The sequence below is a fragment of the Malus sylvestris genome, chromosome 15, assembly GCF_916048215.2.
Source record: "Malus sylvestris chromosome 15, drMalSylv7.2, whole genome shotgun sequence".
Lineage (NCBI taxonomy): Eukaryota > Viridiplantae > Streptophyta > Magnoliopsida > Rosales > Rosaceae > Malus > Malus sylvestris.
This window is the reverse complement of record NC_062274.1, coordinates 1,535,805-1,555,237: the sequence shown is the minus strand read 5'-3', so window position 1 is coordinate 1,555,237 and position 19,433 is coordinate 1,535,805. Positions and strand designations below refer to the sequence as shown.

At 38.2% G+C, this 19,433-nt stretch overlaps 3 protein-coding genes, 1 long non-coding RNA gene, 1 other non-coding gene and 1 pseudogene across 9 annotated transcripts; 3 read left to right on the top strand and 3 right to left on the bottom strand.

The window, feature by feature from the left end:
* The first annotated feature begins 2,149 nt into the window (after window positions 1-2,149).
* Window positions 2,150-2,728, top strand: LOC126605714 (uncharacterized). Its single transcript, XR_007617031.1, has 2 exons — window positions 2,150-2,336; window positions 2,500-2,728. It is a non-coding gene; the product is annotated as an uncharacterized LOC126605714 (long non-coding RNA).
* Window positions 2,729-3,850: 1,122 nt separating this feature from the next.
* TRNAA-AGC (transfer RNA alanine (anticodon AGC)) lies at window positions 3,851-3,923 on the top strand. Its single transcript has one exon. It is a non-coding gene; the product is annotated as a tRNA-Ala (tRNA).
* Window positions 3,924-4,845: 922 nt separating this feature from the next.
* On the bottom strand, window positions 4,846-6,998 carry LOC126605713 (protein RADIALIS-like 6). Its single transcript, XM_050273150.1, has 2 exons — window positions 6,439-6,998; window positions 4,846-5,011 (listed from the first exon to the last, which is right to left on the bottom strand). Exons 1-2 carry the CDS (start codon window positions 6,723-6,725, stop codon window positions 4,987-4,989), a joined length of 312 nt encoding a protein of 103 aa, XP_050129107.1. The 5' UTR covers window positions 6,726-6,998; the 3' UTR covers window positions 4,846-4,986.
* A 3,901-nt stretch (window positions 6,999-10,899) lies between these two features.
* LOC126605878 (CBS domain-containing protein CBSX3, mitochondrial-like) lies at window positions 10,900-13,177 on the bottom strand (annotated as a pseudogene).
* A 52-nt stretch (window positions 13,178-13,229) lies between these two features.
* On the top strand, window positions 13,230-15,230 carry LOC126604734 (uncharacterized). 2 transcript variants are annotated; one of them, XM_050272039.1, is made up of 3 exons: window positions 13,232-13,394; window positions 13,492-14,362; window positions 14,498-15,230. In XM_050272039.1, exons 2-3 carry the CDS (start codon window positions 13,943-13,945, stop codon window positions 14,951-14,953), a joined length of 876 nt encoding a protein of 291 aa, XP_050127996.1. In that variant the 5' UTR covers window positions 13,232-13,394; window positions 13,492-13,942; the 3' UTR covers window positions 14,954-15,230. The 2 variants fall into 2 exon arrangements, with proteins under 2 accessions (XP_050127995.1, XP_050127996.1); XM_050272038.1 differs by having other exon boundaries at window positions 13,230-13,394; window positions 13,492-15,230.
* Window positions 15,148-17,807, bottom strand: LOC126604733 (tubby-like F-box protein 5). 4 transcript variants are annotated; one of them, XM_050272034.1, is made up of 6 exons: window positions 17,396-17,807; window positions 17,239-17,285; window positions 16,687-17,124; window positions 16,492-16,579; window positions 16,235-16,367; window positions 15,148-16,127 (listed from the first exon to the last, which is right to left on the bottom strand). In XM_050272034.1, the coding sequence occupies exons 3-6, from the start codon at window positions 17,041-17,043 to the stop codon at window positions 15,461-15,463; spliced, it is 1,245 nt and encodes a 414-aa protein (XP_050127991.1). In that variant the 5' UTR covers window positions 17,044-17,124; window positions 17,239-17,285; window positions 17,396-17,807; the 3' UTR covers window positions 15,148-15,460. The 4 variants fall into 4 exon arrangements, with proteins under 4 accessions (XP_050127991.1, XP_050127994.1, XP_050127992.1 ...); XM_050272037.1 differs by having other exon boundaries at window positions 16,687-17,054; XM_050272035.1 differs by lacking the exon at window positions 17,239-17,285.
* Window positions 17,808-19,433: the final 1,626 nt, after the last annotated feature.

Below are 19,433 nucleotides of genomic sequence, written 5' to 3'. Positions count from 1 at the left end.
TCCTATGAATCTGTTAGGTAGTGATCACCCATCACGGATTAACCAAGCATGATCACCCCTAAGTATGTATGGCTATAAGGATCGCCCATCGCGAATTAACTAAGCACGATCCATAAATAATATGGTCCCCCATTGTGGATTAACCATGCAGAGTCACACCTACAAAACTGTTAGGCAGTAATCACCCATCGCGAATTAACCAAGCATGATCACTCCTAAGTATATATGGCCATAAGGATCGCTCATCGTGGATTAACCAAGCGCGATCCATAAATAGTATGGTCCCCTATCGCGGATTAACCAAGTAGGACAATCCATGTACCACTGCTACATGGTGCAGACTCGGTGTCACCTAACCTCGTGACACTAGGGTAACGGTCATCTACTAGCCCTCAGTTTAACAAGCATTTCAATATGCACTTCAAATCACTTTTTCACAAATGTTTCCAATCCATGAATCAAATCACATTTAATAAAAATAGATCGATGCCCAATTATAAAAATCATATTTTAACGGGAAACACATTTAAAAAACCAAGTCATATCCCCAAATGATACTAATATAAGAAAACAAGGTAATAACCATATCACATTTATTAAAGTCGCTCATTGAGATAAGTCAGCAAAGCCTTACTGAGTCTCTAGTAATACTAATTTTAGTAATTCAAATGATTCAAGACATATTGACCAAAAGTCAACTCTCAGTTAACGGTGGAGTCCACACCCTAGTAATTTAATTCGGAAGATCTGCACATCGTATTTCAGACCCGTAACTCCTTAGGGTGCACATTAAGCTCCTAGAACAACGTACTAAAATCTCATCACAATCAGACGGTCGAATCTCTGCCAATCACTAATTCAAGTGGCGGTTAACAATTAGTTTTACAAACTTAAAAATCCAATTCGGGAAGATCCGTACGTCGGATTCCCAATCCGTGAGTTCTTACCATCCTCAAATATTATGTAATATTACATATTTAAGTTTGGTGCTGATCAACGGTCGGGGTCAACCCGTAGCAGCCAACTAAGTAGTTAACTACGAAACTATATTAAAACATCAGAATTTCACTAGACAAATGTCAAATAAAGAATCAAGGTATCACAATTAGCCTAGGCTGGTCAGGTGGGGTCTCGGCCCACGCGCTGTCGCATGCGGCAGCCGATCGCTTCGATTCACTGGAAAATCCAACTAATTCCAAAAACTACCAAAATTCACAAAATTGTAGATCTCAATTATTAGAGCAAGTTTCATACATGTGATCAAGGCCAATTTGGCCGGGAAAAGCCCCAATTTCACTCAAACCGGCCGAAAACCCTTGAGTTTGGTTGTTCTTGATTCGACTCCAAAACAGCTCCGACGCCCCGACCAATGCGCGGGATTTGTTCATGAGGTTGATGTGAGTGTATTGGTGATGGTGGTTGTCGGAGTTAGCTTCTGGATTGACGGATCGCCACCATGGAACCATCGTACCCACCGGTGCGATTTTCACGAATTCAAGGCCAAATTGACCAATTTTTTGGGTGAAATTGGTAAAGGGAAGGTCGTAGAGTGTTTCCAAGGTGGTTTTTTGACGTGATTCACAGGAAAAATCTACGAAAAACCCTCGGAGAAGGCAAAGAAAATCGGGTCGGATTGCGGGTCGAATGGAGGGAACCGGGTCGGCCGGTTCTCCTTTCCCCTCATTTCCCTCATTTCCTCTCTTCCCATTGGATCGCCCTTTTCCCCTTTCATTCCTGATTGGTCCTGTCTCTCCTTTTGTCTCCCGCATCTCTTTTTTCTCCCATCTCTCTTGTTGCCATCTGGCAGCTTCTAATCTTTTTTTTTCTTTTTTTTTTCTTTTCTTTGTCTTTCTTTCTTTCTTTTATAATTGTTCCCCTTCCAAATTAATGGGAACCCCAACAATCTTAAATTCATATTTTATTTAAGAAACTTCTAACGTCCGTAACTTCTCCTTCCTCGTCTCGATTCACGAACGGCCTTCGCCTACGTGCTCGTAATGTCGGGCTAAATTAAAAAACATAAAGAGTGACCCTCGAAGGTCTACGGATTATAAATGATTATTTTTCAAAAGTTCAACTTTGTACTTAAGTAATTAAAATATAAAATTAATTTAAATCCTTGAAAAAATAGTATAAAATCTCAATAATACAAATACGTAGATTATAACAGTGAAATCTAAGAGCGGGATTTCACAATTACCTCAACTAATTGTCAATGTCATTGAAATTCCAAATCAAATTTTCAATGTAATGAGCCCCATAGCAAAAAAGTTTGTAACTAAATTGGTTAATAGTGGTACCCATATTATATTTGATTTTGCCAATTATTATTATCTGTTACATTAAAAACAAGGGAACTTTAACAAAAAACACCCGGTACTGTTCACTTTAACGAAAAACCACATTTTTACACTAAAAAGTCAATCCTGGTACTATTCACTTTACCCTTTATTTTGTCCTTATCATTAAAACTCAAAGTTTTCAAGCCTTTTTCATTAGTTTTCCTTAAAAACAAAGCTGGGTTCAAAAATTGTATAAATATGATTTAATTACAACATATTATTGAATCTCTTATTTTACAAAGAATATACAGAAATCTACCATTTCACTAGCAAAAGCCATCAGATATCCATGGGCCACATTTCTTATTTCTACGTATACAAACCATCGGATATTCCACCTCATCAATAAGATTAAACGAGGTAAATCTTGGTCCACAAAAAACAAAGTAATTACAACCGTAAAATTATGACAACCAGATTACCCTGATTCCGGTGTCTTTGAGCTGTGATCATGGTCGTCCGATCCCAAACCCACATCACTAGAAACTAAACATGAGTTAATACATAATCAATCTAATAAATTTGACAATGTAAATAAAAACAGTAAACCAAAAAAAAAAAAAAATGCGATGACTTACTGGAATTTGTCCTTAAACCAATCACCCCATGTTGATGTTGTCTCCTTTGCTTCCTTCAAGGCATCCGAAGCAGATTCAGACATGCTCTCGGCCGCACCCTTGGCAGTTTCCATGAAATTGTCATCACCCAACACCGCATGGACTGAAATAAGCAACACCAATGAGAGAATCAACACGAACGCGATCTTTGCCATTTTTTGTTTTGATGTTTTTTGTAGTTTCTCTAAGCAAATAGTTAAGAAAACACAATTTATTTATTTAGAACTTCAAATCAGGATTGAAATGGTGTTTTATTTATAGGCTAAGGGTGACGGATCCTGGGGCCTATATTTGGTCAATGCTTAGGGTGAAAATGATCAGGAATGCTATATATAGAGTCTAAAATTGAATTGCCGTTACTATATATAACAGAAAAGGTCCTTTATTAGGAGTAGCATGTAAGAAAACCGATAAGTTCGAGTGTGGTATGGTTAATTTGATTTGTGAACGAATTAAACGAGTGAAAGCGAACCGTATATTCATTGCAAGTAATTTATACGTGATGTTATTAATTCATTAAATTATAAATGTGCATTTACATTTAAATCATATTAAAACGGTTTAGCTAGGGAGACCGTTTGCTGAGAGAGATTTTTCATTGTGGTAGGAATACGATCTGCTACACCAAATATCATTATACAAGTCGTTGGATACTTGAAATAAAATTTCAACCCCTTATATTATGACATTTGTGTACTAGACCGTGTTCTCGATATACTAAAAAAATTATCTGTGTGGTGCTGATAGCCAGGTAAGATGATACGTGGGTCATACACAAAACATATATATCTTTGGGCCTAGCCCTCTCTGTCCCAACTAATGTGCTCAAATAAGTCCAACTACTTTTCACTTAGCTCCCAAAAATATTTAATTCGTCGCTATTAATCAACTGGGGATGTAGCTCAGATGGTAGAGCGCTCGCTTAGCATGCGAGAGGTACGGGGATCGATACCCCGCATCTCCATTTCCAATTTTTCAGCTTTTTAAACAAAGTATACGACAATAACAACGTTGTCGTTTCTTCGATATCATTTATTTAAAATTTTCAAGCCAAAGATACACGGCCTCGATCGCTTTATCTATTAACTAACAACCAAATCGACGGTGCATGTGCATATTTTCAGACTAGTCGTACGGATGGCGCCAATTGTTCTTATTTCCAAAACCAAAACGATAAATTTTCCCGCCTTCTTTGAACCGATCTGATCGTCTCTCTCTTAAAACGAAACAAGATCGAGTCGGTGATTTGGATCAAACTGCACTGTATATTGCATTTCGTCTTTGAAATTTCAAGATCGAGTTGGCGAGGTGGATCAAACAACTATGTGATCATGGTCGCCAGTCATCTGAGTCACTTCTTACATCATGCCGGAACAAATTCGATTTAATTTCTCGATCGCATGCGTTTCCGTCTCCAAAGTAGCAGAGGCCATTGGACAACACTTTGATATTGTTGCCGATCATGCATTTCATTAGTGATATGATTTACGTGATCTGTTATTTAGTCCATTTGTTAATTTGAGATTTTGAATCACCTACAATTTGATCGATGAATTGCTTCACCGGTAACATTGTTTGTGGATCTGTTAATTTTTGTTGTTTTAGTTGCCGATTATGCATTTCTTCATTGATATATTTCACTTTAATTTATATAATTTCTTAATTCACTTGTAATTTGCCTATAGTCTGATCGATGAATTGTTTGATCGATGCACTTTATGTTGAATTTATCTGTTAATTTTTCTTAGTCGTTTTGGTTTTTTTTTTTTTATCTTTTGTTTTTATAATTGTATTTCATATACAAGCAATGGTAGGGAGATAGATTCAAGACAAGATCTTGAGTGCTAAAATATGATTGCTACAAACTTGTTGATGTTAGATTGCGGTTTTAGTTCATGAAAACAGAAACACATAACATATATTTTCAAGCAGAAAATCATTACAAAAGATAGGAGAGGAAACACATAGGGTTATTTGTCACTGATAAAAGTAACACATTCACTCTTTAAGTCTTCTGGTCCCTCCCATCAGATCTTCAGATTTTTCATTAGCCTGAATAGATTAGAAGTAATTAGCGGTAGCATATAAGAATTCCATCTTCCAATTAAGCATAAAAAATCTTTGTAGATAATCTCAAACCTCGAAGTTGCATAATCAATTAATTAAGCATCTTTTGAGCCAAAAAATGTGATTATCCCAACACCCCAACTGGCATTATCTTACCAATCAGACACCCCCATACTTAATTAGCTTAACACACATAATTAGCATCTTTTTTCTGGGAGCTTCGTTTTGAAGTCAGATGTATCCTACTTTTAATACATATTCGCTGACGTAATGCATCGATTACTGCAGTGTGTATTTGTGTAGGTGTAGCTATATATTTATAAACATTTCATGAACTCGAAAAGCTGCCAAGAGGTTTAGCAAGATCCAACAGTGACTGTCACTAGCAAATCCTTGGGATTAATGAGAGAATCTGATAAGTAATTAAAAAGGGAAAGAGATCCTCTCCGGACCTTCTAAATTTCATTTAACAGCCTATTTGTTTTGAATCTTTAAAAACTGTGATAATTTTTTGTTGTTGAATAAAAGTTAGAAAGTTCGTATCATTTGATCCGGTGATCTTGGTGGAAGAGATCCGAAAAAGATCTCTTTCTATTAAAAAGAGTGTTTGGAGTCGCACAATGTTTCTCAATTACTTTAATCATAGGACCATGTGCGTATGCCATCTAAAACAAGTATGGATTAGATTTCATGTGGGATTTCTTTTCTTTCTTAGGAATTTTATTTGAATATAGTATGGGATATGGATGGATATACAAAAACAAAATTACACAAAACATATAAAATTTCTTTGGGAGGACTCAAGTTAGTGTCTTTGGTTTGAACTGTCCCTTCCAGAAGAGGAAAACATAGCGAATGACATTATGGAAAGGGATGCGTGAACAAGCTACAAACCCATACTACTCTTGAATCCCATGTCGAGAATGTGACTCTCATGTCGGAAAATTAAAACTGTATGTAATAGTTTAGATGATCTTTTTTTTCTTAGGCATTAACAATTAATTTTACTTTGAATGTTCAAATACTAAGATGGTATCGAAATCGGGATACGATTGACACTGTAGACACTAGAGAATCCTCTACAGCTCTAACACATTTTCTCTACTGGGATGTCTTAGTTTCCTACAGGAAAAACTTATTTTCATGCAATTTTACGTTGGTAGTGTGAATTGCACATTGAGGAATCAAAACCTAATCATTATCAATTTGTTTTGAGTTGGATGTTCAAATTATAATATGACATCAGAGACGAATTACGATTGACATTGTTACAGTACAAAATCTCTAACACCCTTTGTGCAGTAGGATGTCTGGCTACTTTCTAGAAGAAGAATATAGACGTGGATATTAGCTTTGAACGCTTAGAAACAACTAAGAGATTATATGAAAAATGAAAACATAGCTACTCTTACCTCTGCTCATCACCCAATCCTCTGTTGCTGCCGTTGCTGCTGCTGCTTCCGGTGGCCTTATAATTCGGTATAGGGACTTGGCCGGATTCTATGTGCATGAGATCATGCACCAGAATCTCATAGTGCCTCTTTACTTCCTCCACAGTTTTTCCCCCCACGGCCTTGGCCACATTGTGCCAGCGGTCCTGCGTGTCCTTGTCGTACACGGCCAGCGCCTTCTCGAACGACTTGTTCTGCTTCGGCGTCCACGAGGAGCTGTGATTCCTCGAGGAAGAAACCGATGCCATCAGTAATCTTAGGGGAATATATGAACACGAAAGTTGGAATGAATCGTACGGCGATTGTAGCGAGCTGGTAAGAGGAGTGATAGAGGAGAGTTAGGGTGCTAAAGAGTTAGGGTGCTAAAGTTAAAAGATGGTTTACAAAAGGGACTCAAAGAATGAAGAAGTCTAGGGAATGATGGTATGGGCAAGAGGTGGCCATGCTCCTTATAAGCAGGAGGAGGAGAGACTCGTGGGGCTGTGGCAAGTTGGGAGAACCTAAAATTATAGCATCACGTTGTTGGTTTGAGATACTGTTATAGTGATATATTTTCTGATAAATTAGAGAATATTTAAAATTTTAAGAACAAAGAAGATAGGATTCGCTTTGTTGAACAACGCTAATAAGGACAATAAGCAAAAAGGAGGTTATGTGATTTCATCAGGTCTATCTCTGTCTTCTCATTATATTATCTCATCAGCAAGTGGGATTTCTTGAGAATTTACAGCCTGGTGGGGATTAGATATTCCCAATTCGTGGTCTACCCTTATTGGACAACTTGTGACTCGTATTATAACGTCTAAGAAGGACTATTTGACTATTTTGTTAAGAGTATATCTCGTCGAAGAATGAGAGTCTATCATGCTTAAAAAGTTTTCTAATTTCTATTTTTATTGTGAATTGACTTTGATAGACACTCATAGTTTAACATGGTATCATAATCGGGTTATTCGTGTCATAGTTTAACAATTTCATGTATCCTCACGTTGCTCAATAAGAATTGATCATGTGTTAGGTTAAAAAGATGTTGCATGTAGAGGCTTGTTGTAAGCATGACACATAAGAACGTCTAGCGTTAGTACTTCAAAAATCTTAAAATTGTCCTCTTATTCTCAATTAATTTTATATATTTTTTATAAATAATTAATTTTTCGTTAGATGCTCACGTTTTAACATATATTTTTTCGTGATATTTATAGGTTAGTAATAATAAAGAGGGTAAGAGAGTATGCAGGCATGAGATCTAGAGAAGTGTGATAGTTAAGCTTCATCACAAGATAGAGACAACAAAAATGGTGATGATGGAGGAAACCAAATGAAAAATGATCAGATCATGCATGAAGGAAATTGACGATAATTTTTCCCTTAATTTGTGTGTGCGCGTGTGTGAATTGCTTGTCCCATTCATCCACCCTTCCACATCTTTTTAACATGTCAGAGTCGAAACACCAAGTTAAAAAAAAAAAAGCAGTACCTCACGACCTTGAGAAATTTTTGGTTATGATGGGAATATAAATGGTACATTACGTGTTTTCATGTAAGTGGTGAAAATTTTTATTTTTTAAGTTTTAACTTTTTAACTTTTTAACACACATATCCCACTATTTGTATAATAACACGTAAAATACTATCTCGTGTGTCGATCACACTGAAAAATCTTTCCACGACCTCACAGAGAGTGGGGCCTGCTATTAGATTAGGAGAGTGGGTTTTGTACGTAATTGATAGTGGAACTTGGAAATTTGAAAATGGTTGTTCAGCTACATTCGGAATGGACTTTTGCGGAATGGCCTTGCTGCTGGCTGAATCAGCAGGGGCAGTGAACAAAGTGGTGCTGTTCAGGTCCTGTGTCAGTTTTGGTATGCAGTTTACACATGCTGCAATAGTCGATGATCAGAATCCAATCTTTTGTATTTGCTTGAGAAGATTACTTTGCCCTTGCTAAAACACATGTAATTGTGGAAATCTTGGTCACAAGTAACAAACTTTTCCTTGCTAAATGATGCGTATTAGTCATAATGCAATACATATTCTCCATAATTCTAAATTTTTCAAATTTTTTTACATTTTCAGAATGGACGGAGAACTCAACAGTTAAGCGGTTTCAAATCGAGGATATGTGTTGTAGTATTATTGCTAGTGATTGAACCATATTGGCTAATTACATTGTATTGCAATTCAAATTTTAATCAGTTAAAATTAGTGATTCCTTTGACATTACTTGTTTTTATTTCTTCACCTCCTTTAACCTACCTTCGCCTAACTCCTTGGCCCTTACATAGAAACCAAATCTAGTATTTCAAATTTTTCTTAAGATTTTAGCATGACCTAAAGATTTTGTTGTTTTTCTACACTTCCTTTTGATTTTAGCATGACCTAAAGATTTTGTTTTGGTAAAAAAACATGACCTAAAGATTGTGTTTGTGGGAAGAGGTAGATCCACATACCACCGACATAAATTTGAGTAATCTTTGGTGTTTTTTTTTTCCTCAGCCGCACCAACACGGTGGACCCTGATGGCACGCACAGACACAGTCGTTCGATGCAAAGAGTCAAATCCAAGGACTTACATGTTTTTTCTGCTAACGTTGGTGGTCGCTTCTGTGTTTTGTGTTTGAATAATTTACATTGTGCAACATGTTTTTAATGAGCAGGAGATTGTCCGATGGGGTTTGTTCCGTTCAGACAAGTTGCTTGTTGGGATTCTCGCCTTTGGAGATGCTGCAGCAATGGAGGAGCAAGGAGATAACATAAATATTCAGGTAAATGTGCTTGAAATCTTTGTTTGAAAAATCCACTAAATGTCTTTGATTCTTTGAATTTTTAATATATTAAGTCCAGTTGTGGGAAAGTTGTGATAATGTTATAGATCCCTTTTAATTCTTGTGGAATCTCTGTTCTTAGTTATCCCACTAGAAGGTCTCTCCACCCCTCCAAATTGTTTGACTAGTCCTTAGCTTTTAGGTAGAACTTTTCTTCGATAAGAATGATATCTCAAATTAATACGGCAGTATTTTAGACTAATTACGTATTATCATAAGAAATCAGTTTCTCTTCCATTATCAATAGAGAGAAATTCTTAGATTTGAAAGATCGGACCACATTTTTATTTTACCTAAGAGACAAAACTCCGCACCTATTAATACTCCTCTTGAATTTCAGCCCCATCCAAAGCGGCTGATTAGACAACCACGTGGAGATGACGAATATGATGTTTCTTTCACAGTCCATGACTTTTGAGGACCCAAAACTTTTGACATATGTCCTTTAGATTAGAAATAGGCTAATTGGTCTGACCAAAAACCAATGACCAATGACTTTGGAGGAATCGGAGTCCAGCTTCCCCACCACAAAAGGTCCAATCCAATCATCTGCCACAGAAAAGCTTCAAGCTTTGGAGGAGGACCACTCTAAGAGGAGAACTTTTGCATAACATCTTGTGAGCTTCGAGAAATTTTTAGTTGTAACGAAAACATAAGTAATACATCACGTGTTTTAATAAGAATAGTAAGAAATTTTATTTTTTAAGTTATTAACTTTATAACACACATATCTCATCATTTGTATAATAACACGTGATGTACCATCTTGTGTACCGATCATACTGAAAAATCTCTCGTGAGCATCTGATTTTTGAATCTTACAAGGAGAGAGAACAATCCTGTGTCGATAGAATGTTCGAAAAGATAACAAGTTTCATTTGCCAGCCAATGGGAATTGTGCAATATTTGTGCTGAGATATATGCCTTGTAGTATGCGGAACTTACAAATTTAGAGGTCCTAAGAAATTGAAATTGAATCTGCAATTTCTAGATAGAGTATATATGTTGCGTTCGAAATTGGATGCAAATGGGATCGTGAATATTGTTCCTTGGCCCGACTTCTTGTCGAAAGACCATATTATCCCATTTTGTGTTTACAGAAAATGGTTGGTTGGTGTTCAAAAATGGATCAACGAGATCGACACTATGAAATCACTTACACGAGAGCATTAGGATTTTGGGTGTTCGGGTGATGTTTCATTATGGTAATGTAAAGCTACAGTTTACGTGATGGGTTCAGAGATTAGAGATAATATGAGAGTGAAAATAAACGGGTCCCTAAATGAAGAGAGTTGATCCTAAAATGACGGTGAGGGAACTTTTTTTTAAGAGATAACCCTCACCTATGCATAGGTGAGGCTAAGTGAAGCTCGAAACAGTCACTTGAACTACAAGTCTCTTGTCTTTTATTTTTATAAGAAGTACGAGGCACTAAAAGCTTATCACACAAGCACTTAATTTATGAGAACGCATGACATTTTTAGTAACCTCCCCGCTCTGAACTGTCTGAAAATATGAGTCTTAGCTTTCTGTTGGGAGGCATTTCTGAAATTTGATCTACAGTAATTTGATGGACATCAAACTGAGACGTGTTCTTCTAACAGTATTCTCCTTTAATGTACCCATTGAGTCGCTTCAGTTCCCCACTTTGCCGCTCACCTACTGCCCGGACTACATCTTTGATCGAAATCACGCCAACTAGCTTCCGGTCTATAACTTGAACATGCCTTATATGATACTCTGTTGACATAAAAAAATCATCACGTAATTGCTTCCACGAGTGTTTATAAACAACCAAAGATTGTTCACTCCAATATCTATGCTAGTTAAAGAATAGAAATCGCGGCCACGGCATACCTGTCATAAGTTGCATTGCTTGAAGAATGCTCATGTCGGATGTTACTGTTATTAATTTGTTAAATAGTTAAGTTCATAACAAAAATCGCGTGTTCAAAGTCAATTAGTATCTAAGAATGTGAACTTGAACTGACCTCATTAGTCATAATCTCTCCAACTCTTGTATAAATAGGCGATCTTTCCTGTGCAATTACTTGAGGTAGTCTGCTCGGTTTATGCCGCGGTCAATAGAATCAGAAAAACTTGTTGGGACTTTATTTTTTCATGCAGTTAGTTCTGTAAATAGTTTACCTCTTTCAGTGATGATTCCTGCAATATGTTGTTGCTCTCCTGGCTTAAGCAACACTAACCACCCCATATTGTTTTTCGCCATCTGCAATTTCATGCTCATATGAAACTTAAACATGAGTGTAGCATGAATATCATATTTACATATGCATGGTAAGATCGTACATTTTTATTACTGCACCAATGACAGCGTCGTTCGTGTTGCACCAGAGCCAGGGTCCGTTTTCTTCATTACCCTCTGTCGCCAGTACATCTGCCACAGTTGCAATTCTCTAGTCCGTTTTCCTGTGCAGGTGGCAGGGCTGGCCCAGGCCCAGTGCTGACAGGGCAATCATTCGGGGCTTAAAATAATTGGGGGTACCAAAATTATTAGGATAGTATATCTAAGTATGTTTTCATAAGAATATAAATTTATAAAATTTGATTCAATGACAAAGATATTTAACTAGAACTGATGGTTTTGTTGGTTTTGTTGTTTGAAATTAATGAGGATGTTTTGGGTTCAAAACACCATGTGTGCTTATATACCTTTCAATTTTTGCAAATTTCTTTTCATAAGAGTATAAATATATAAAATTTGGCTAAATGATCAAGACGGTTAATTAGAATCAATGGTTTTTATTGTTTAAAATTAATAAGAGGTCCTAAGTTTGAAATACTAAGTGCATGTTTCTTTTCAATTTTTACTAATTTTTGTTTGGTTGTTAATTTATTTTTAATTGTAGTTAGTAACTATGTGGGTTGTTATTTTTAAACATTTGTTCCAATTCAAGTCTAATCTTCAACAAAGAGTAATGCGTTGACCAAATTTACAAATCATATGACGTGTCATAAAAAAATTTGTCTCATCCATCCTCATTCCATAACCTCCCAAAACATTTCTTTTATTATGATAATTAGCCAATAAATATATTTATACCTAATTAATATATTAATTGCTAATTGAATCACCAAATAACACCCCAAAACACATTTAAAGGCCGGCCACACCCCATTCCCTATATATATAACCCTATTTCTTCTAAAAAGCTAAGTTCCATACTCTTGCAAAACTCCCAAAAACTCTCCAAATATTTTTCTCTCTAAATTCTAACTTTGGCATCAGAGGTTCTTCGGCCAAAGCCCCCCATTCATTGTGGGCGCGTGAATCTCTTGGCCTTGACCCGAATGTGTTAATTGTTTTGTAGGTGCAATTTTGTTCAAGAAGAAGAAGACGAAAATTTGCATCCACACAATTTATTACTTATACATATCAATTAAAGACTCAAAAACATCATTATTTTTTTAGTCCCATATTGACAAGATTAGTAAATAAGAAAAAATACCTCACGATTTATACAAAAACACTTTAAAAGTTCAGATGGAAAACAAAAATCTATCTACTTGTAAACACGAAGTTTTTTTGTTTCCTTCTCATGATACAAAATAAATTAGTTTTTCCGTATTTTTAAATTATTACGTTTGAAGTGTTTTTCTAAGTATGATTTTATCGATGTTTTACGTATGAAAACAAATAATTTTCTTATATAAAATGAGGACACATTTTTTTACGTCTTCCCGGGTGTCAAAAATCTCTAGACTGCCCCCGGCAGGTGGAGAGGTAAGGTAACCCATTATAAACGTGAAACTATCTTTTCTAACCCGGCAATTTCTCTCCTGCGCGAACGCTGTAAAATTGCGGACGTGAGTGTTTCCTGGCACGATCGCACAGCCCTCGAAATTCCTCGCATTTGTGTTCCTGTTTAAGGAAAAATCACGAAAGCTTCCGACAAGTTGTGGGTTGAACCAACTCAGAGAAAAGAAACAGATGAAACTATTGATACAGACCTTGGTGTGCAGATTCGAAACACTACCTCAGAACTCGATTGGAAGCTCCGTTAGGACGGAGAAGGTGTACGCTGCCTCATGTTTGGTAATTCGCTGTAGCAGCAGGAGCAAGATTCTGGTGTAAGTAATCTTTTACTTGACAATGTGCTTTCCTCTTATTCTTTTCTTACATGAAGGAAAGTTTACCTTGCTTCTACATTGTTTACTTTTTTGCCAGGTTACTTGCCCGGGTGGAAAATTAATTTGGAAAGCTAGCTCCGTTAGCGTTACCTAAATTCATCTCGACGAAACTTCAAAGCCACCGTGGAATCCCAGACGTTGGTAAGTTTCTCTCCCGAGAAGGCGTGATTGTGCTCTTAAGACGGCATCCGAGCAAAGTATATGTACTCAACATGCCTGTCGGGTCCTCCGAAAGACGAAATGAGAGATTCCAGAGCTGTTAGGGAAGGAAAACCTGCCTTCGGAAATTGCCGATTTCTCATGAATCATAAGTTTGTAAGAGAAGTGAGCATCCATGCCCAGAAAAGGTATAAAAAAATTGACAGAAATCCCGGAAAGTTTCCAAGGTATCTGATACAATTTCGATATATACACCAGACCTTTGATTAAGTGGTGTGCATCCTTCATCTTGTTCAACAAAGCCAATCCTTCTAGTTTCCAAACCATACATGGCAAACAAAAAGCACTTTCGGTTCCCTTGGCGTAGGCGTAGTTCTCAAGTAGAGCCCGACCCAAGTCCAGTGGCTAAAACCAAAAACCCTGCCCGGACTACCACCTCAGCCCCTGTTGAGCGACCACCATTTCGGCCTGCGGGGAAAGCCCCTGTGAAAGCCTCTCCTTCCCAAGCTCAGGCTCCATTGAAGATTGAACCTCCGCCACCATCACAGCCCCACACTCAAGAGGACTCTCAGCTTCCTTCCTTGTCTGCTGAATCTCCATCACCTGCCACTCAACCAGAACCAAGGGAGCCATATGCAGAAATCAGCACATCCGAAACTATTCCCAAAGCTCAGAATAATACTCCAACCGCAGAGCAAACTCATGCAGCTTCCACAGAAGCTGTAGAAACAGTTGCTTCACCCGAGAAGGCAGATCCTGATACCGTTGGCGGAGATCAAAAGCACCATGCCAAAACCCCAAAAGACAGAAGCACCTCAAGGGTGTCTAATCAGAAGATGGTTTCATTGACCGCGGAACAAGCTCCCCTGCATAAAGAAATCAAGGAAGATGCTTTGGAAATGAATAAGTTGGCCACTGAGGACCAAATGCTTGAAAAACCAGTTAGCGTCGTAACCCTATCTGGTGAAAACAGAGGAGCAACAATGCACAATAGCTCAGAACCAGAAAACGGAGAAGAATTCATGCCCATACACCGCAGTTATAAGACCAATCCAGATGACAGCCTGGAAGCTACTACTGATGGAGAGGAAAGCAGCGAGGGGGAAAATTTCGACCAGACGAGTAAAGATCATCAGAGGATAGCATATGTCAACAGCAATGTACAGGGTATCAATAATTCTGTCGTGTTCTATACTTCTGTCGCAGAAAGGAATCCAGGTGTTAAGTCGCTTTTTTCTCAAAAGCCAGCAGAATCCATCAAGCCAAACGGTAAATCAGAGCCCCTCGAAACACACAAGGCTGAAATAACCAAAACACCTGAGAAGCTTAGTCCACTGTGAGACGGAGGTGCCTTTGAGGGCTCTTCATGGAACCAAGTGACTCGGACTCAGGTAATCCTGATAAGCCTCGGCATCATGGCTGTCGCTATAGTTACGATATTGGGATTTTCTACTAAGATCTGCCAGCAGATATGTAAGAAAAATATACGGCGTGTATAACTGTAACCATACTTGTATAATACGAGAATCAGAAGTTAATACGAAATATGTACAAAATTGCATTTGAATATCAAGGTTCAATACAAGAGACCTTTACGAGAAAAGAGGGATTTTCGTACATCCTCCAGTTGCATACAACTGCGTTCACGTAAATAAATAAATTGGCAACTTACAGCATGCTTTATACGGGTTACTGCCATTACACAGACTACGGCAACTTCAGCAAAGGCACTTGCTGATGACCAAAAGCCATAGCTTAAAGTGCTCTGTTTCAAAAGTATATTTACAATTACAGTTCATTCTATGGGAAGACGAGCATGATGGTCATGTGATGCGAACGGACAGTAATCATTCGCAGGCTGGTTTCGTGTCAAAGCTGCTCAAGCAAATTGCGAAGGCTTGGAAAGCAGAGAGAGGGTAGCGATAGTCCATTGTGAAAATGTCTTTACCAATCTTCCCGAATTGCAGTATTACTTTCTCTTCTTCAGCCAATGGAACATTATGGCAAGGCTCTGCAGCGGCCACCAGCTGGAAATTCTTCACAGAGGCCACTGTAACGCGTCCCTTAAAATTCAGACACCAACACTGCAGCTGCTCGTGCCATCTAGGAGCTTTGTTTTTCAAAATGACCGGATCTTTTGTGCCTTGTTCCAAATCCGTTGTGGGGTCACTAGAGCAAAAGTTGGCAAGCTGCTTCGATCCCTTTGAAACTTGCAATGCACAGCATTTTGGAGGAAGGCAGGTCGCTAACTCTGTTGGAGTAGGAGCAACGCCCCCTTCTTGAACTGCTGACATGGGGATTGATTGCATGATGCATTGCATTCTCCTTGGTCCCCTTGTTCGGAGGATATTGAGCTCGTACGATACAGTAGCAACACTATAGCTACCAGCAGTCATCCTTGGAGATACCTTCTTTGGATTGATTTTTCGATGTGACTGATAATTTGTTTGGATTGCTGAGTCCTGTGGAGGCTGACTGTCATAAACGGTAAACTTGGATCCCAGAAAATTAGACCTGTTCATTTGCCAATGAATTGCACACAAAAAAGAATGAGTCGTGGTTGTAATGAGCACAAATTGAAAAAAATCGTGGCAACGATAAAGATACATAGTAAAGCTTGCCTCAATTGTCCAACATAAGTAATACTTGCTCGAGAGAATTCATCTGCGGCCAAGGACACAACAAAATGTGTGCTTGTTGCCCGTCTGACCTTCCTTGCTGCCAGCAATAACTTACTCACGTCCCCACACAGAGCTATAGATTTATAAGAAAGAATTAGTCACTGGCTTAAAAATCCACTCCAAAAGAATTTGAACACCGATATCTAACACGCACCCAAGTCATGATTCGTGAATAATAACGGGAGAAGCATGCTTACCAGGGCTAAGACCAAGATACAGTAGGAATGTTGAAGTTTCTCTTTCCCTCTTAATAAAGCACTGGATCGGATGATCTCTTGGTCCCGGCTAGTAAATATATGCAAGTAATGAGGAAAGTAAATATCTTCAGCAGGCAAGTGAAAGTCACATTCAGTAAGAATAACCTAAAGAAACCTCGTTTTATCGAAAATTACCTGCTTGAGTGAGACAGGGAAGGTAAGCCAGCCACATTGCTCTGGAGTCTTGACGATCCCTTTCGTAATCTCCCTCCACGACTTGCAAACCGAAGCGCAAGCAATCACATCCCTCCGAGCAGGCCAGGAAGTCTCACTCGCTTCAACGCGTTGGATTATGTCGAGAAGCAACTCCGGGGGCAAGTTTGCCCACTTGGTTTGCTCAACTGATGCAGGTGATGACAATGTATGTTCCGGGGCAATGTGAGATTTCGCACGGCGGCGCGTGTGCTTCCTCTCTTCCCCTCCTCTTCTTGATTTCTTCCCCTTGTCATCTCTCATCTCGAATACCTCGTGAAACACGTTTCTGAATTGCATCGCTCACTGGACTAGTATTTCCACAACAACTATGATCACAATTCAAATGTCGTAGATGATATTTTTCGTGATTTCGCAGATCTAATTGTACGAAAAGTTTCCATAAGAATCTATACGATCAAGTTCTAAGAACACAAACAATCAAATTAAATACTCAAAATTTACACTAAATATCAAAACTTTCACATTCCGAACCTGAAATCGCAAGAAAAATGTCACAAAAAATGCAAAAAGTTGAGATCCTATAAAAACACCGAAAATCTGGATCGCTTGAAGAAGCTCCAAAATGTACTCTACAGAAAGAGAGTGTGTGTGCGAGAGAGAGAGAGAGAGAGAGAGAGAGAGATTGTACCATATGCGTGAGGGGATTTCAGGAGGCTTCTAGGAAATCACCAATGTCGGGGACAAATACAAAAGCTTTAGAGAGAGAATGTGAGAGAGGAGAGAGAGAGAGAGGGTATATACTTATGCAATTGGCCAGATGGGCGAGGCAAAAAACGAACAACGCCAAAGAAGCTGATATTTCAATTTCTGAATAAAATATCCAAATGAAAATTGAAATTTAATTTAAGTTGAATTGCTGCGGAGATTTCGGTTGTTTACAGTTGGTTGCAGCAGCAGGCGCCGCGTCAGTGCCACCACAACCACCACCACCACTGCGCCGCCACTAACACCTGACCCTCTCGCTCTCTCCCTCAACCGAAAAGCTGTCTCTTTTGGAAGAGGAGGTTGGAATCCTCCTCCTCTATAAAGCACCACGGCACCTTTTTCCTAACCACCACCTATTTTTTGCCGGTTAAACTACTGGGGCCCCACTTCCACGTGTGCGCCCTCACGCTTGCTTCAGTGCGTCCTCCGTTGCGATGGGCCCCGCTTTGTTGGAAGATGTGTTTGTGGCCGCTCTTTTAACCGGGTACCCATCCTACGGTCGCATCGGTCTGATTTTCTCATGAGAACACAGTGTTGCATATGCATACGAGTCGGTTAGTGACCAATAGGATTCTTGAAAAATAGAAAAATACAGCAGTTTACAAGTATACATTGGTTGGCTAGTAGTTGCAAAAAAGGAGGAACATACAGCCCTATGACAAGATTTTCCACTATGGAAATCAGTCTTTTTCAGAAGATTAATTAAGGCAATATGTGGTAATTAAGTTTATTTATTGGCATTTCGTAGAATACTTGGTGGGCTTGTTGTTATCAGTCAAATCATGTTGTACACATGTCAACAGATATCGACATATGCCGAAACAATCTGATGAGGATATAGAGATAATTTGTCGAGTGTTGTCGATGCAACCTGTCGAGATATTCCTAGCAGACATTACATCAAACACTTAGTAGGCATAAAAAGGATTCGTACAAAACATTATGAGGGTTCTGAAAAGATCTTCACATATATGTTTTCTCGAACTCCGAGCGGTCCTTGGACCACCTTGGTCCTAATGTCCATCCGCCCTTGCAACCAAATTGAGACGTGAACTAGTCATACTATAATTGAAACAACTTTATTTTACGTATTTTCAATCCATGCGAAGCATGTGACAAGCAGCCGAAAGTACACCAATTCCTAGCAGACATTACATCAAACACTTAGTAGGCATAAAAAGGATTCGTACAAAACATTCGGAGGGTTCTGAAAAGATCTTCACATATATGTTTTCTCGAACTCCGAGCGGTCATTGGCCCACCTTGGTCCTAATGTCCATCCACCCTTGCAACCAAATAGAGACGTGAACTAGTCATAGTATAATTGAAACAACTTTATTTTACGTATTTCAATCCATGCGAAGCGTGTGACAAACAACCGAAAGTACACCAATTCTCAACACGTGCGAGTAGGAATCCTTCGCACTTAGTGAGGCATGGCCCATTGGGATGTCCTCATTAACTAATAATAGAATTATTATTGACACTTTAAAATTTTCATTGTGCACACTTCATAAATGTGTTTGCTTTATAAATACTAGCATATGGGCACACACAAAGTGGGTGAGAAAATTTTTTATTTTTGTTTTTGAAATAGAAGGAGAGAGGAAGAGAGTGATAGAGAATGTGGGAGTAGGAATTTTTTTTTTTTGTTTTAAATTAGAGATATGTTAGGATTACATGTAGGTGATGCTTTGAAAAAAAACAGCAAAATGTGGTTGTGTGAAATTACATTTCTGCCCCGTATTTCTTATTCATGTTCTATTTTAATTAGAGGGTTAAATTGGTAATTTCATAAGATTTTGGTTGACAATGAGTGTTTTATTAATTAGTAGAGATAAAAAATTTAGAGCACAAAATTAGATTTTTAGATTGCGAATAACAATTTCTTCTAAAAATATGAAGCTATAAATTAGATCTTAAATAATAAATTTTCATTGTGCACTCTTTCAAAGTATAGT